This window comes from Lonchura striata, chromosome 2 (assembly GCF_050655825.1).
Source record: "Lonchura striata isolate lonStrDom1 chromosome 2, ASM5065582v1, whole genome shotgun sequence".
In the NCBI taxonomy this organism is placed as follows: Eukaryota; Metazoa; Chordata; class Aves; order Passeriformes; family Estrildidae; genus Lonchura; species Lonchura striata.
This window is the reverse complement of record NC_140704.1, coordinates 97,431,683-97,450,379: the sequence shown is the minus strand read 5'-3', so window position 1 is coordinate 97,450,379 and position 18,697 is coordinate 97,431,683. Positions and strand designations below refer to the sequence as shown.

General features: G+C 40.0%; 1 protein-coding gene across 11 annotated transcripts in view; it reads left to right on the top strand.

The window, feature by feature from the left end:
* The window catches only part of CARMIL1 (capping protein regulator and myosin 1 linker 1), a 195,039-nt gene that overhangs the window by 170,271 nt on the left and 6,071 nt on the right, over window positions 1-18,697 (top strand). For all 11 annotated transcript variants that reach the window (XM_085571838.1, XM_021528664.4, XM_085571839.1 and 8 more), the window contains 6 exons: window positions 1,068-1,134; window positions 1,455-1,651; window positions 5,627-5,733; window positions 7,905-8,337; window positions 13,312-13,390; window positions 16,180-16,413. In XM_085571838.1, the coding sequence (XP_085427964.1) occupies window positions 1,068-1,134; window positions 1,455-1,651; window positions 5,627-5,733; window positions 7,905-8,337; window positions 13,312-13,390; window positions 16,180-16,413 (1,117 nt within the window). The remainder of the gene's footprint in view (window positions 1-1,067; window positions 1,135-1,454; window positions 1,652-5,626; window positions 5,734-7,904; window positions 8,338-13,311; window positions 13,391-16,179; window positions 16,414-18,697) is intronic.

Genomic DNA, 18,697 nt, shown 5'->3' with positions numbered 1-18,697 from the left:
ACTCCAGAATTTGAAGCCACTAGATTTGAAGTCACTAGACTTCAAGACTAGTAGGTTAATGGTATCAATAATGCCAGCATGTACAACTCTACCACAAAAGGAGCCCATCTTTATAGAAGCTGTGTGATTTTAAATCAAGTCTTGAGAAAACCTGCAGTTCAGCTTTTGAACAGAAAGTCTGACAATGCTGAGCTATGTTAAGAGGTTTGGAATTGGTGATTCATCCATGTTCTGTAGCAAAACCATCTTTCTCACCATGCAAATTTTCAGAAGGCTTCAGTCAAGACAAAGAAGACAACTTTCTTCCAAAAAGAGCAAACTTGAGTCTTAAGCCTGGGTATTTGTGCTATTAAGACTATGTACTCATTTTTTGACAATGTGAAGATCAGAAAGCTAATAGCAGTAATTCAGTAACTGTGTTGAATGTATACTGAGCTTTCTACCTCTTCTCAGTGTGTCTAAAGTCCAGGGAAGTCATGTGTTTGCTACAGATACTGCCAACACTGACTTGGTTTTGTTTTTCAAAGGAGAGCTGTATTCTCCAAGGCTCATTTTCCTAGGGAAGTTTGGTGAGCTGTGTGGTGATGTCAGAAACATAGATTCCCAGTAACATGCCACTAACAAATGAACTGAGGAAGTGTATTTTTCATCAAAAATAAAAGCCAGAACAAAGGATAGACTATTCCTGGTATTGTCATTAACTGCAATGTTGGACAAAGTAATTAAGTCTTAAATGAGTCCCTTGTGATCTCTGCAGAGGTGAGATTTTAATAGTTCCCTTGTTTTACAGTTGGGGATCAAAGACTTAATGCCTGGACACTTTCAGTAATCATCCTGTGTGCAGCCTGCACTTTTAGTGGGAAAAATGTATTACCTCTCTGGTTCTGTTCAAAGTCAGTTAAAACATAAATTTAGAAAATGTTCTGAATGTATGAGAGAGGGAGGAAAAAGCCCATTAATTTCTGGTGTTAAATCAGATCTTTCAATGGTTCATAGGATTGAAAAACTGTTTTGTTGTAATTTCTTTTGTCCCATAAAATGATTTTTATTTTGTTTTATGTTAATAGATGACTCCTAAATCAAAAAGGAAAAGCATCCACAGTAGAATGCTCCGGCCAGTATCCAGAGCTTTTGGTAAGTGAGAATTCCTTAAAACCATTTTGTTTCTTTGCTTGCCTGAGGTGGTTCTAGATGGTTCTTGATTGAATAGCACAGGTGATTCTCCCTCCCTCTGGATTGCATTTGTGGCCCACACTGCCTGCTTTGTTTTGGAACTCTGCTAATGTTTTTGATAGTAAATAGTTGCTCACAGTGCTCTCTCTGCTCACAGAAATGTTGTGGCTAAGTTCCCTGAATATGCTTATAATTATAGGCCACCAAAAAGAGGAATGGCATTTTGTCATTTGTTTTAAATATCATGTTAAATCTAATTAGAAAGTTTTTATTTCTCTTAGAAATGGAATTTGATCTAGATAAAGCACTGGAAGAAGTACCTATCCATATAGAAGACCCACCATTTCCTTCCAGCAGGCCAGACAAACGAACTTCTGGATTCATTTCAGAGCTGCCATCAGAAGAAGGAAGGAAACTGGAACACTTTACAAAATTAAGGCCCAAAAGAAATAAAAAGCAGCAGCCCAGCCAAGCAGCAGTGAGTCTACATTAAAATATTGCTGGCAATGTTGTGTGTTGATTGCTTTTTGCCATGAGTCAGGTCTTTCAGTGTAATGAGGACAATGGTTGAAGGTACAAAAGCCATAAGCAACTACTTAATTTTTCTTCTGGTATTCATGTCTTTCAGTGTGCTATCCCTATTACAAGCTTTTTGTCTTGTTTGACACAGCCTAAATCCAGGATATGTTTTATCCTTTTTTATTTTGATTTTTTTTTTTCATGGAAGCAGTTTCTGGAGGTGCTTGGAGCTTTCACAGGAAATGTGCAAAATATCATGAGACTTTTCAATTATTTTGCAAGGGTTTGTTAAGTCTTAATCCTTTTTTCTGCCTGCATTAAGATGTGGTAAATTGGCATGAGTTCTTCTTTCTATCAGCTCTCAGAGGAGCTGTTCTGTGATACCCAGCTTCCCACAGCTCCTAAACTGAAGATGATGTTTGGGCCAGCAAATCTGCATAGTCACAGATCTGCTTTTCATGCTGGAGCCTGCCTTAGAAAGGCAAAACAGAAGAGCACTGTCTGTTCACGAAAGGCATTGGTGTGAACTCAATATACATGTGTGGAGCTCCCACAGCTCCATTTCCTTGGCACACTGCATCAGTAAAGATTTATTTCTGTGATGGTGTGTCCTCAGGGTATGTGAGGACAGATCTGGAGGAGGTACAGAGTTATCTCACAGCAACAGAGCACAGCTGATGTGATAAGTAGCCCCATCAAGGGGCAGCAGTTGCCTCTCCGTGTTAGGCTGCCTCACAATAAATGCCTGTGGCCTCTTCTGCTTCCTGAGGATTTCCAATTGAGAGGATCCTTGAAAATTTCCCTAATGCTGGGAAAGATCATATCAGGCAGTGGAATGCTTTTTGTATCACTTGGAAAGGGAAAAACATTCAAGCCAACTTTCCATTCCCTTGTGCTTCACTGGGAAGGTTAGAGGTAGCAGAAAAATGGATTTGTCTCCATGTAGTGAAAACACATCTGTGTTTACTCTCTCAGTTCCACTTCTGCAGAACACACATGTTTTCCCTGTTGCTTCCAAGCTCAGCGCATCCTGTGCCATCAGCACAGGGAGGTGGAAGGAGTGGGGGTGTAGGAGGGACAAGTGCTCCACTACCAGGCATGGAGCACTACCAGCACATGCAGTATCTTCTTCAACAGCAACAAGAAGGTCACTCCTTGTACAGAAGTCTTACTTCCCAGGATAGTGCAGTGTTGTGGGAATGCTCATCCACATTAAATTAATTAGGAAACTGGGAGTTTATTTAGTTTCAGAAATTGGAATCAGCACTTTTTAGTTAAACTCATTTGTCCCTGTCTTGTTTTTATGAACCACTTAGTTCTTTACTAGTTCTGACCTCAAAATGAGTCTAAACAAATTTTTGAAAGACTTAAGATGTTTGTTTTGATGCTTCCTTGAAAATAAAACAGCCAGATTTTGGAGGTCAGAGTCATGAGTGGACTGTGACATTGCTTGCAGAGTTGATTTGCTGCTGGTTTTGCCACTTCAAGAATACAGAATCCAGTGCTTAGGGAAAGCACTTGAAATGTGAGAGGCAAAATCTTGACCTTTTTTGCCACTTAAAGCAGTTCTGTTGTGTTGTTTGCTGTTCCCATTATTTGTATTTAGTAATTCAAGGGGTCTCAGATGATCATAGTTGTACTTCTCTGGTTTTGCTGGAAAACGCATTTGTTCTTTGGAAGCAGAAAAATGTAAGAAAAGAAAGGAGAAAATGGAGAAAAAATGAGAAACTTTTAACTTGAGTTGGGTGGGTGAGCAGAAGAAAGACTTATAGTTTTGTCAGTTTCTACTGGAATGAGTGTTTAGAGAGGGGAAAAATGAGAGGGAAAATAACAAAAACTCAAGATCCACTCTCAAGTAGTTTTAACTTTGAAGCAAAATGATAAAACAGTTGTTTATCATTTAGATTTTTGTGAGATCTTAACCTCATGAGTTCTTCCTTTGTATGTGAAGTTATAGTACAGCAAAGGAGATGAATCTCTAATGTATGAAAGAGATTGTGATTCATCTTATTTATTTCTGCTTCAAAGCCAGTTTTTTCCTTAACAAAGAAACATGCTTTCTTTTAAACTTAAGCTTTAAAAAGAGATAAAAAAGGACAAATGAAGACTTAACACTTTTTTTTTAAGAGTTAGGAATGTGTAACACAAAATAAACCAGAGCTCAGTCTTACAGTTAATGTTGGTACTTGAAGGTGCTACAATCAAAAGCTATAAGAATATCCTGTACCTTGAGGACCTTATTAGACCCTCAACATTTCTGTACATCTTTAGTTATTTTTAAGAAACTTGATGCTGTTTCAGATGCAAATTATTTTCTCTTTCTGAGGTAGATATTCTCATTTGCTGTAGATCATTGGATCCTGGAATTAGTTCCCCTTCAGGAGATGCCCTTGCTTTTGATACTTTCATGTTTATCCCTGCTACCTGGGGGACTACAGTAGCAATATGCAGTGGTTTCTCACGTCTTTTTAAATGTGTCATTCACTTTTATTTTGTGTTTTGATTGAGACACCACTGATAAGGGATTTGTCACTGAGACCAACCCGGATGAAGGCATGTGCACTCCTGCCTACTGTGAGATGTTCCAGCCAAACAAGCTCTCTATAGAGCATACCAAAGCTGGAAATCTGATAAATCATTGTGCTAACTTAGAATAGAACTGTTCTTCATAGAAAATCTGTTGCCAGTTTGACTGGCAGCAAAACAGTCATTACCAGGTGGGCTCCTTTCAGATCAGTATTAGATTGCTACACAGGTATCAATAAAATATCAACTATTATCTTTCATAACAAAAATAACAGGGTTCAGGAATGGAAAGCAAAAGGTTTCATGGCTCTGTCAGAGTACTGGTTCATATGAAGCCCATTTTCCTGACTTAATGAGACTGGGTTTGGTGTTAACGGCAGCTTTTAAGAATATTGAAGCCTAGAAAAGACTTTGTATTGTACTTCAGAAGAGAAGCAGGGATTACTCATGAGTTATGGTGGCACCTAGGAGATTCCTTGATTTGAATTGTTTCAAATTACAAACCCTGTTATTTTGTGTCCTGGCCCATAGCACTACCAAGAATACAAATGAGTTTGGTCCTGGGGAGTCTTCTGTAGTAATCTGAAAGGTTTCCATTTGGCATTTGAATTAAAAGAAGTCTCTTTACTGGTAATAGAGCTATTCCACATCAAAGCCATGTACAGGAGCTAGACCACATGAGAAATCCTCCCAAGAGACTTCTTGTTTCATCTTCAGGAAGCTTCAGAGTCACCAGTTAAGATTCACAGGGCCTTTGTGGTTGGCAGGTATTTCAAAGCCAGCCTGGTTTATATGCCAGAGGTCATCCATATTCAAAATGTGGGCATTGAAATCAAAGATGGGGAGCAAGTTTGTTGCTTTCAGACACTGAGCATAAGTCTGTGTTTGGTTCCTAAAGTGGAACACCTGATTCTGTATTTAGAGTCTCTGCTTTTGGAAGTGCTAGACTGAATGAATTATAAAAGGCTCTGTTAGCCTACTGGAGCCATTTCTAAATATCTTAAGTCCAAAATCTAGAACATAGTTTTTTCTCCAAATAGGGAAGCAGCTGGCTGTTGAAAATATTTTCTCTTCAGGTCACCACCTGCTCAGGATTTATTTTTTCTGTGTTTTGTTGCTTGTCTGACTGACCTAGTGCTCTATTCTCTCAAGCTCAAGGCATTTGATTTCTGGCCTCATGCATTACAGCATCCAGTTTGTCACTGGTGTTTTGGGTTACTTTGCATTTGATGTAAAGCATCAGCTGGCCTGGCTAGAGGAAGAATTCCAGTGGTGATTCTGTTCTCTGCACTGAGTTCTGGTTGGCACACATAATTTTTTATAATGTCTTAACTCTTAATTATTATCACTGGAGCAAACATGCTTAGATTATTATATAAGAGAGATATTTTTTTTTTTCTTCTGTCAGGTGTCTGCTGGAGTAGCACCAGAAGGGGATCAGAATGGCCTCATGGGGAGAGTGGATGAAGGTGTGGATGAATTTTTCACTAAGAAAGTGACAAAAATGGATTCAAAGTAAGTTAAAAAAAATTTTAGCTGTTTATCTGTTATTTTTTTTTAAAGTCCATCTTGATAACTGTGCAAACAGCACTTTCAAGCTGTGTTTGACTCCTGTTCCAAATATCCAGGGTTGCTGTTGTCAAACTCAGAAAATACCATAGTAGTCAAGACATTGTGAATTCAACTCCCTGACCTTAAAAGTGGCTACTTTGAAATAAATTGCTTTACTATCCCATGATGGGGGGGATTAATGACTAGTGTTTATTTTTATAATTCAGTTGACTTCATTTTACCCTTCAGTGAAGCTCATTAGAGCTCAAGCAGAGCTTTGTATTGGTTGAGAGTTTCCCCAGGGCTCATTGTACACTTGGTGTTTCTCTCTAGTGAGGAGTGCTGTTGGGTACAGCGGTTTCATGGATGACAGTAGATTTATGCTGGTTCTGAAATATGTTAAAGATGTGTTTCACCAATTTGTAGTATTCCAGGTTTAAGCAAAATATTAATCTGAGAGATGTCTCCTTCTTTATATAAGGGTTATGGAGCTGATGCAGTTGCTTTGGAGATGGCTGTATATTTTCAGAACCATGCATGTAAATGTTCGTGAATTTATGCATGTTTCTGCATGTGCACACACAGACTATTTCCATAACTAAATGAGAAAGCAAGGGTGATTTCCAGGCAACTTGGAATGACCCTTTCTGTGCTGTATGTGACATCCATTAGGGAAAACAGTGAGTGTTGACTGGTAGATAGCTGTGCCAGTAAAAGCAAATGTTCCAAAGTCACCATGAGTTATAGATATCTATAGTGACATGTGAAGCAATGTGTGATATACTATGTATCATAGTATGAAACTGTGGTAGCTTTGAAAAACGTCCTAAGCAGGTTAAGTTCAGGATGCTCACAGGCTTGCATTTGCATTCCCATGTGCTTCCTTTGGGTGCCTGCCAGCTGCTCATTTCAGACATCCCTGTGAACTTGCACATCCCTGGCTATGCTCTTTGCTGAGGATCTTTATTTGGGATCTGGCACCACTGGCTCTCTTTCCAGTTTGGATGCTTTTATACTTTCATGTGAATGTGTATGTGCTCAGCTTTGCCCTTAAGTTTGAATACTCTGCTCAGAAGATGCCTCTAGAAAATCTTAGTGGCAGGTGGGCTCTTTAGGAATTGGTTTTGCTTGTTTGTTCTTTTGGGTTTTGTGTTTTTTTCATTCTTCTTCTTTTTTTTTTTTTTTTTTTTTTTTTTTTAGATGAGCATCTGCACTATAAAAGTAACCTCTGTATTACTTAATGAGAGAAAGTAGCTGTGCCAGCTAGTTCCTATTTCAAGCAGGGCCCTTAAGGAACAATATCTCCCAAAAGCTGTGTTAAACATGTGCCTATATCAGTTCTTCTCCTTTTACTAATAGGCAGGTACATACCACAGGCAGTGCATTCTGGAAACAGGGCAGAGTGAAATTGTATGTTGTGGTGGATTGACCCTGTGCCCACCATCACTGCTCTATCACTCCCCTCCTGCTGGACAGAGGAGAGAAAATATAATGAAAGGCTTGTGGATTCGGATAAGGGCAGGGAGAGATGTCTTGCCAGTTGCCATCATGGGTAAAACAGACTCAACCTGAGAGAAAATAAATTTAATATATTAACAATCAAATCAGACTATGATAATGAGAAATAAACTGAATCTTAAAAATAGCTCTCCCCACCACTCCCTTTTTCCAGGGCTCAACTTCAGTCCTGATTTTCTCTACCCTCTCCTCCCCAGTGGAGCAGGGGACAGGGAATGGTGGCTGCTGTCAGTTCATCATGCATTCTCTACTGCTCCTTCCTATTCAGCAGAACTTCTTACACAGAAGCCACTCTTGTAGACCCCCTGCTACCAAAAGCTGGCCATGCAAACCCAAGATCTATGTGCACAGACAGCTTGGTTAGAGCTGTCTGGTGTTAGAAACAGCTGGATGCCCAGTGCAGATGAAACAACTGCACAAAGCAGCACAGGAATCCTCAAGATATGATCAATGCTAATTGTCCTGGTTTTAATTTAGAGACACCAGGTAATGATTTGGCCTAGGGCAATATATGGGTCATAGAAAACATTAGCTTTGCCTGGAAAAAGTAGTTTGATACTATTTAAAAAAGGGAGTTGGGGGCAGAGAAAAGTTTGAAATGTCTGTGTCTTTTTTAGGAGACCATCAACTAAAAGTTCAGACAGCAGTGAGCACAGTGAAGCAGGTGATGAGAAGAAGAAAAGGGACTCGAGGAAGAGTGGTTTCCTTAACTTAATCAAATCAAGAGGCTCCAAATCCGAACGCCCCCAGACCGTGTCGGTGGCTGAGGAGCCCTCCTCACCCAAGGTTGCTGCAAAAAGCCCAGCTTTAGACACCAGCAAGAAGGAGGCAAAGCCTGCAGAGCAGAACGGCGGCACAGAGCGATCCGAGGAATTAAAGACACCAGACTCCCTGGAGGAGGTGCAGACAGATGATGTGGCAAAAGCTGAGAGAGGTGACAGCAAGGGAAGCCCCCAGGGAGGCCGGAGGTACGGTGTGCAAGTGATGGGCAGTGGACTTCTCGCAGAAATGAAAGCCAAGCAGGAGAAGAGAGCAGCCTCTGCTCAAAAGGTGAAGGCAATTTGATTTCTTTTGAGTTATTAAAAAAAGAGCAAAACTGTGTGTCTTCAGGAGAGGTGGTTTGGGACTGCAAGGGTTGGTGGCTGGGCTTGACACATCAGTCCTGCTTTCCAGCAGGGATTGTGGTGTTCCTGCAGGAGGACTGCTCTCTGCTGTGGTGGTTGAACACAAACAGCCTGGCCAAGGCAAGGCTGCACACGTGGAGCAGGAGTTGCAGCCTTGTGCCTGCGCTTTCACTCCCCTCAGGGAGGGAGTAATACCTGCCCTTGCACTTGGTGTCAGACCATCACAAACACAGAAGAGGACATGTAATTGTTTGCACATATCACAGAATAACTTGGAACCAACTAGTAAGCCCAGCTCAGTATCTCCACTCTATATATGTGGTTTTTTCACAGTGCATATTGGAATTGCTTCAGAAAAAGTAAAACTAGGACAGGCTTCTTACTGTGTGCCGCTTGCACACCAGTACCTCAGGTATGTGGCAGAGTTAACTACAGCAGTGGCTGGCTGTATTCTCTTTCAGACAGATGGAGAGGTCTGCTGTATATTAAATTATATATTCCATGCAGAGAAGTAAAACTGGCTACCAGTCACTGTTTACACTACTTGGTATATGCTTTTCTTGTTGCACTTTTTGATTTTTATGTCCTTTTGTACCACACCTCATTATTTTTCTGCCTTTGGTTTATGTATTTAAAATACTAATCATGAAAGAAAACAACTTATTAAAAAAATGATTTCAAATTTCCTGTCCATATTTCCTTTACTCTCTGTAATTTTCTCTTCTGTGAAGTGCTGATCCTGGGCAGGAACTCTGCTTCACTCTCCAAATGTACATAGTGGAATATCCTTGTGTTCCTCCAAAGCATTCTGTGCTAGCCTATTTTGCCTGATGCCCATTTCCAGTGGCCTTCCCCATTATTATCCTCTGCTTCCTTCCAGCTGGAATTGGCATATTTCACAAGTACCAAAGAATCAGCCTTTTTTCACTTCTCTCCTCCTCTTCCTTGTGCAGGGCACTCAGATGTTCTCCATTTGCCATCACTGTCCCCTGTCATTTAAAAGGTGTTGCCTTACAAAAAAGCTCATCTCATGCTTTGTTGTGTTTTCCTTCCTTTGATACATATATCCTGCCATGGCCTAGCAAGGCACCCAAAGTCCATTTTCACCTTTCTTCATAGCCTTACAGCGCTTGCCATGATGTGTAAGCCATTCCTGCAGACACCAGAGTCTTGTCACAAGCAGATTCAAATTAATGCAGTTGTCTATGGATCATTAAAGGGATCCTCAGTGCAGAAATGATTTTTCTAAAGAATGACCAATTCCTTCCTTTCTCATTGGTATTAAGTAATGCCCATGAATAGTCTCATTGACTTTTAAAGCACCAAGTTTTCAAATAAAATGCCATATGATTTTAAATAAGAGTATTATGCCCTGCCTGTAATATGTAAAATACCAAGCCGTTCCAGCTTATATGAATTTTTACAAGTGCATAATTGTGTATGCTTTGTGCTCTTTGGGTTCTTAATGCTTATTATCTACAGTGAATCAAATCTGGGAGGACATGACTGAGGTAGAATATTAGCATGTGTTGGGTTTTGGTTTTTTTTGTAAGTGGGGAAAGTAAAAGTCCTCTTCAGTTAGTGAGCTTCCATAACATTAATTGGAAACTTTAATTTCATAATTTCATCCTTCGGAAGTAAAAGTTGTTGCCTATTCCAAGGTTTTGGGATGGTTTTTTACCACACAACTTATTGACTGGTTGGAAGGGTTATCTCTCTTATTTCTGGTTTAAATTACAAGAAAATAATATTATTACTCTTATTTTTATACAATTTTATATTTTTGGAATGCAAAAGTATGTCTTTATACATATACATATATAAAAGAGTGGCAATAAAGCTGAACTGAAATAGGAATCTGTACACAGCAGAGTACTGAATTATCTATTCTTAATGTTGTTCAGAGGAGACAAATTTGAGCTGCTGTTCAAAAGCATTTTTCACATGCTTCATCCATCACAATATCAAATAATTTAGGTTTGCACTTTTATTCATGATACTCGTGAAGTTGGAAATCATACAGTATCCTGACACCTGAGATGCAGAAGACAGCATCCCACTGCTACATTGTTCAGGATGGTTGTGATATGAAAATGTCTGTAACATTTTCAGATTTATCAGAATTTCAGCATGATAGAAAATTGTATTTTCCTGTAAGGTACAGATGGCTGCTTATATTCTGAGCTATTTTACATGAAAACAAAGCCAGAAGGAATTTACTATTTCATTCATACCCTACCACAGTCTTCTTACAGATAAAAGTGATGAGCAGGTGCAGAGTAGATGGAAAGATGGTAAATGCATTTTTGTTTTCTTTTGCTTAGAATACAACGTGGGAATTGGCACTAATGGTAGAGTCAAGTATTTGGAGATCGTGTTGCCTCAGGGCACACATAAATAGATCTTTTAGCTCCATCTAGTGTTCCACACTGGATTTTTAAATACCTGAGCAAGGCCCACAAGGAAACCATCATTCATAACCTGTTTATTCCCTCTCGGTGGTACACAACTCTGCAGTGTTTCCCAACCTTACACGAATTGCTATTAAAAATACAGCCTGGGCATTATTTACCTACATGATGAATTCACCTGCATCGATCTGACTTCTCAGGGTAAATTTTTGCTGCCAGTGTTTAGTGTTGTCTGGGGACCATAAGCTGTTTGTAATGTGTGTACAGTAGGTAGCCAAACATGCTCACATCCTAATTGCATTTCTAAGTACTACACTAATAGGTGCCAGCAGTGGCTTTTCTTCTTGTCTTGGTACATGGTCATATTTCCCCAGCTGTCCCATAACTAGAGAGGGAGGAAGGAACTATAGTGAAATTAGTTTCATGCAGTCATGCAGCTCTCCTAAGTCATTTACTGTAGTTAAGTGTTATGCATCTTCCTTCAGTATTTGCATAAAAAAATTAGTCTCTTAATGAAAGTTCAAGAGAATTTACATTCCATTAAAATATTGTTGCAAAAAAAAAGAAAAGGTGTTTTTTTCTAAGGTACAGAAATGAAATCCAGCAAAAGGAGAGTAGTATTCCCTTAAAAAAATATATAGCCAAGACAGTCTTATAGAAAAACTTGTAACTTTAGGAGGTGAACCAGTGAGAATTTAGCCAAAATATCAATGTCAATCAAGAAATGGGAACAAAAACTGAGTTTCTGCCCATTGGCACAAAGCCCTAAGGCTTCTTGGAAGTGACTTTGTTTTGTCCATATGGACACCATAGCTAAATATTCTGGTCCTACAAGTCACAGCATTTCTAGAGTTCATATTTCCAGAAGACTTCTTTGTATCAGGGTAGTTTTACAGTACAGGAAGTTTAATGATTATTCTAATAGTTACCTCCTTAATGCAGTGTGCCATTTTAAGTGTTCACCTGTTCTTAGAGGAGAGGCTGGGAGATAGCATCACCCTGCCAGGTCTTATACACTCAGCATCTCCATTCTCTTTGTTGTATTGAAGAGTGGCTTTGTTTTAGGAGCTGTGAAATTACGTGAGCAAGTAGAGGTATCAGTAAATCTGCAAGGCCAACTACACTGTCTTCTGCATCTCTCCCCAAAATCATCTTCCCTTGAAATGCACAGGAAAGGCACATGGCCAGCATAGATATTTAGAGATCATCTCTTGATGCTTGTATTTGAAATACTGCTTTCACTCTAAATACATCAATTTTTCTGTAGTAGATATGTACTCCTGCTACTTGTAACCATTGTGTTCCTTCCTATGTTTCCTATTATCCCATTCTTAACTATGTGCTATACTTAGCAGTCTTTCAGATCATAACCCCAAAGGGCAGTGATCATGTTTGTACACTGTGTGGCACATGGTGGATATTTCTGAATGCTGTGGGAGGGACAGTCAGAGTTGGTGTTGGAGCAGTAGCAGTGACCTGAACACATCAGTGTTACTTATGCGTGGGTATATAACCAAATGCAGTGCTCATCAGAACAAATAATTTGATTTAAGTCATTTGCCACACTAACTGTCTTGAAATAGCAAATAAAAATCAAGTTTGAAGCTGCCTGGCTGCAGAAGTCTATCCCTACTTTTATAATCTAAAAAAAACCCCTCACTTTTATCCCTAGTCTTATATTTATAAGGCTTTCTCTCTTAGTATATCCTGCACCTACTTCTGTGTGCTTTTTTTGAATCCTCTCATTTGTCCTTTTGTCTAAGTATTGGTAGCAGGTAAGGCAGTAAAAGGAGACTGGTTCTTTTACAAATGCTTCGTATCTAAACTTCTATGAATACACAGATGTCAACTTCACGTAGCTATGAGATGACAAAAATCTATTATTGACAATAAAAACTATTAAAAACCCTATTATTGACAGTAGAAGACAGGCAAAATATCAGCACATAAACCAGAAATTCCCTTTCTTTTGGGGGGACTAGGCACCAAGCAGTGCTGGTAACAAGTACTTTTAAAAACTTCTTAGTAAATAAGGTCTGTTGGTTTGTAGGGGAATCCTGTAAATATGAGAGCACTGTTTACTTCTGTAGTTGCAGCTTTATCTAAAATAAAAAGTTATTTTTTCTGTGTAGAAGAGCATAAGATCAATTCTGCAGTCATATTAAAAATCTATATCTTCAGAAAAAGGTTTTAATTTCAAAAAAGAAACTTTTAGATACAGAGCTCTGTTAGGAGACCTCTCACATAGGAGGCAGTGTGTCACTGCAGCTCTGACAGGCATGTGGCAGTTATAACAAATCAGGGTAGTTTCCTTCCCACTTAGCTCTCCAAGATCTGAAATAGAGAGAGAGAGAGAATGCACCATTTCTTGCTATCACTGATTTCTCTGCCTCATGGCTTCCAAATTAGAAGGTTTTTCGTACCAGGACCACCGAGTTGTATTAATTGCAGATGTGTTACTAATCTGAGAGCTTTTCTCACTCTTTCAGAAACTTGGGAATGACACAACTCCCAGAGAGTCTTTTGACACGACAATGAGCTCAGAACGACTGGATGGAAGCGGTACAGGTACAGTATAAGTTTCCTGGTATGAACTTCCTGGAAAATGCAAAATGCCTAATGTTCAGAATCTCACTTTCCTCTTCAGACGGAATGTCTGCAATTGGTTAAGCAAAGTAGGAGTTTACACTCTGTGAAGAGCATTAGAAACAAGCTCACTTTTTGTGCTGTGGATGACACTTCTTATGAAGTCAGCTCTAGGTCTGAGTTTATGGGTCACTTTTATACTCTTGTTGCACAGGAGAGAAAGTACTTGGGTCACCTTTGGAAGAAGGCTGGCTTTCAATGGGATCAGCAAAGCTGAAGTTTAACCCAAGAGCCAGCAGAAATGTCTGTGCACAAAGAAGTGGAAGTGCTCAATATATCTGAGGATGGAAACATGACCAGTTTTCAAGCTTTATAAAGCTGCTCATACTGACTTGAGTAGTGCTGACTTTCAGCTGACTCTAGTGCTGTCGTTCTGTCAGCAGTCCTGACTCGTAGTCAATGGCAGCTGGCTCTTCCCAGGATTTAACCAGTCTGATCCAAGCCAGGTCTGTCTGCAAAGCTGTGGAGGTCCCTGGACACTGCTCATGTGCACAGAGCAGCTCTCTATTGTGTACAAAATTGTGTTCAGCCTTGCAGTGCTTACAGCACCAATTCCCTCTGCACCTCATCTTTCCATGCCCTTGTCAAGCCACAGTCCTGGGCCCTGACATGGCAGTGCCACACTGCAGCCACCTGAGGACAAGGCTGACAGACTGGTTTCCATGTATACTTTGGGGTCTGGCCAGTGAAGGTTTCAAAAGGGATTCAGCTCTGGTGGTTTGTATTTACTACATGAAAGGAATGGTCTGAACTAGGAAATCGAGGTCTGATTTCTCAGCAGCGGTAGTATCCTGCAAGCCTGGCACACAGGACTGCTAAAACATGCAGAAAAAAGGTTGGAAAAACAGGCTGGAATCAAAATCCAAATGTAGCTTATCTCGATTAAGCACTTCAAATATCAATTTTGAAGTTTTATGTCTTTCTAAAGCTTTTTTTAAAAAGCGTATTCAAAGCATGCCATAATCTATAAATCAGTGCTTTTAAAGCCTGCTTGTCTTTTGAGGAGAACCTTGTGAACTGTATGTGTCCCCTAAAGACAGCATACTGAAGTCAGAGGAGCAAGGATAGTCTGCACTTTGGGCATTGGAGTAGCTGGGGGTGTCTGACCTCAAGTTGTCTCTGATCGTTGTCTCTGTATATGACACATTTCACCCCCACCACACTGCACTGTGCTTGCCTCTTCCTTTTGGCCTCCAGCTGTCGATTGTTTCCTTACCACACTTGCTTGAGAGCTCCCCAAGGCTTCTTTTCATTGTTGCAACTACAGTTAGTCTTTGGCTTTGGCTAATTTATTTTAAATTACTATGTTCTAATAATGTTAGAAGGCCTGAGGTCAGGAAGAAAAGAAAGAAAGTTAATGGAAAATTGCTGAATATTGTTACAGGAGAGCTAAGCTAGTGGTTCTGAAGGAGAATAAGTTTTGAGGGTTTTATTCCTTGCTTTGTGTCTGGATGTTGCCTGCTTCTTTTGTATGCACACACGCACAGGTGCAGGTGGTGTCCTGCTGTTTCACTTGCAGAAAGAAAGTATTTCATGTGTGCACCACACACAAACTCCCTGTCACACACTCACACTCATCTCTGTGCACCATACAGCTGTCTGCTTTGCCAGAGTTTAACTCCAGCTGGGCTGGAAAAACATACTGGAGATTGGCTTGCAACAAACTGTATAAACACTCCCCTCCCTTCCTCCCACGGCCATTAAAATGTCTGTGCTCAGCACTTCCATGTTCAGTCAGCTTTCTGAATGGGAATAGCAGGTAGGTAGGTCAAGTCAGCATCTGTGAGCACACACTTGGTTTTGCCAAGTATCAAGGCTACCAGTCTGCATTTCAGTTAGTCTGAAATTCTCTTCTGAGATTAAAGATGTGAAAACTGCTGAAAGTTGCAGGCTAAGAAACAAGTTCCAGGATTATCACTGAAACTGCTAGATATAAGCCTTTTACCTCCCGAAAGCTGCAGAGTAGGGAAGTAGAGCAGGCTTTTTGTCTGTTAGCAACCTGGAGTCCTGCAGGCTTTCTACCAGCTTGCACAGCTAGATGAGGCTGACTTACTGCTTGTAAGTCACTGTAAATTGATCTCTAAATACTTGGGTCTTTGTTTGGGATAAACAACATGTTGGTAAACTTACTAATGTGTGGAAACTGTAAGTCATGTACAGTGTTATTAAACAAATCAAAATACTATATAAAGAATACTTTGATCTGGGCTGAGTTTCAAAATCTCTTCTAGAGCTTGCTAAAAGCAACAAATAAAAAGATGTAGCCTGCTGGCCACACACTTGGGATTTATTTTCTGGGCCAGGATTTCTCTGTTGATCTTGGAAACCCAACCTTTTGTCTGTAGAGATACGAAACAGTCAAGAGCGGCTTTTTCCACTGATCCATCACTGTTTTCTCAGCAGGTAGGCTGTGCCATCTGCTCCTAGAAATATGAAGGAGGAATAAAGTCCAGTTAGCCATCATCCCAAATATATTAAAAAGGGCAACATGTTATTGCTGTTCTGGGCAATTGAATCACAAATCTTAGCACATGTCAAAATTAGCAGATTTAGATGCTTTGCGTGCAGTGATTTTGAATAAGACATTGGGGATCCTCTTACACATAGCAGTGCATGTGCTACCTTGTGGTGGTATTTTCCACACCACTATAGCTGTGCATGGAGCCTTCTGTGCTGCAGCAGACTTTATTTTATGTGTCTATTTATTTCAGTGCCTAAACAACAGCAGACCCTTCCAGAGAGTCGGTTTGCATCTAATAAAGGCGATTCCATCTCAGCGTCATCAGAAAAAAATTCAAAAGCTGAACCAAAGGCAGAAGCTGGTGCAAAGGCAAGAAGTTCTTCCAATACACCAACTAGTCCAAAGCCCCCACTGCAGTCAACAAAGCCCAGCCTGGCAGGACGACCCACAGTGCCACAGAAACCACGCTCTGCCTCTCGTACTGGTGAGAAGCTCTTCTGGGCGGTTGTTATCCCCAGCTCTGGGTGCTGCTCATGTGGGCTATGGTGAAGACACCCATTGCCACATCCTGAAGTTAAATGGAGAGGAACAGGTTCTTAATTGCCTTGCTCTTGACTCACATCCTTTTTTTCCACCTCCTTTTGCCCTTATTCAAATAAATGTATTAGAATGGTTTAATCTGTGATCCTCAAGAGTAAAGTGTGAGAAGCAGTAGTGGCAGTGGCAGAGCTGTTTTAAGTTAGCTTGCTTTCACAGAAGAGGTGAACATGGAAAGCTACTTCAGAATTAAAGCCCTGTTGTAGTAGCACTGAAAAATAAGTGTGTTTTCTCTAAAAACCTGGCTCTATATACTAAAGTCATTGGGGTTTTGTGGCAGGCTGCTTTTAGCCCCTCAAGCAAGTGCCTGTTTCTTAATAACTTGCACAAACCCACTGTCTCTTACTTTTTCCTTGTTTAGCCTTTGTTTATTTCCTTATTGCTTTTGACTGAAAATAATTGTAACTGTGCTTTTATAACCCTGCAAGACTTCCTCCTGCCCAGATATTATCTTAAGGTAGTGGAAAATGTTTCAGCAGATCTCCCATGCATTTGTCTGCTGTTTAATAGGCCAGTGTCACAACCTCTTCTTCCCGAAGTACAGCCGCTGCAACTGAGGCGAATTAAAAGCCAGTTACAGACTTCCCAAATATCTACAGCAAATATAGCTCATTAACTGCCAGGGAGTGAAAAGTATGAGCATGGCCATCTGTAAGAGCTTGAAGCCCTCTTGACTTTTCCCATAATCACTGCTGACCTTAGAATGATGTAATTTCTGATAAGGATGAGGAGTCAAAGGGATGTTACAGCCTCCTCCCTGCCCTTAATGTGAAACCTGAGCCTTCCTTAGTCTCTGTACTCCAGTGGGCAGAATGTTGTTCACATATAAAATCACCTTCAGATTTTAGGTGGATTTACATTTATTTTATTGACCCTTTTAGAAACAGTCATCAAAGTAAGGGATGTCAGGTAAGATGCTCATGAAGGTGAATGCAACAGGGAACACGTGGATTATTTAGTAGTGCTTAATCTCTAAAACAGTCAGTCAGGAAGACCTGAGCTGTCTGTTTCTGCCAGCTCCTATTTCCTGCAGAGGGAGCATACTGTGGATCTAAACAAGGGAGTAATTAATACTTACCCATAATAAGCCAGCTCTTGGGTCAATAGTAAAAGCAGCACAGCTCTGTTGCAGTCTAACTTCTGTCCTAGTACTTGTAGTAACCCACTGCCTAAGGACGCCCAGGCAACGTGATGAAGAAAACCAAGCAGTCATGCATTCTGTTTTCTTCCTCTCTCTGTTGTTTTCAGCAGCATGGCCACACAAATAGTAGCAAATTTTTTGCTAAGTAATCTGGGTGCAAATGAACATGGCTCAGATGTCCACAAATTGTCAAAGACTGAAAGTTTATATCTAGCTATATTTGCCAGTCACTGTGCTCCTCCTTGTGTTGATATTGCTTTCCCAAGCAAGTGACCTCACAGGCATATCAAATGCATGGAGAAGGTCTAAGAATTGTTCTATCTGTTTATACCAAATTTTATTTGGGAAGCTCATCACTTTTCTGTGCTGAAAGTGAAACAGTTGACTCTTTGTGGTGTCTCCTTAGCAGAGATAAATTTTGATTGATTTCTAGTATGCCACTGAATTAATTATTTTTGCAAATATGCAATACAGATGGTACTCTGACTTCCTTTTGTTCTTCCATCAATGCTAAACTATCTTCCTAGTTCCTCTGTTATGTACACATGTCACTGTTTACTTCTTGAAAAGGAAACTTAAAAGCAATTTAAGTAATCCATTGTGATGTGCTTACCTACTATCCAAATGAGGCCTGTGTAGTGTAAAACTGAAAAGGTCTTCCTTTAAGGACTGTAAAGATGGTAGTCAACTTGACTTACATAATCCATATCCAGCCTTCTAGAGGAACAAGATATCCACATGGTTTTAAACTATGGATTTGAGTTTAAGTTTCAGATTATCTCACAGTCCAGAAGATGGAAGTATTTTTTTTTTTTTAGCAACTCTTTATGGATGTCCTTGTGTTATGTGCTGGGAAGTTATTCATGGAAGTACAGAGTTTAATAATGCTTTTTATGTAATTTGTTTCCCTGGTTTACTTTTAGACCTTATAACTGTGAAACAGGATTTTTATTATGTTTCAGGACAATAAAAATATAATGAGAAGAAATATTTCCAGAAATCCATCCAAATTTTTTTTTCAGCTGTTCTT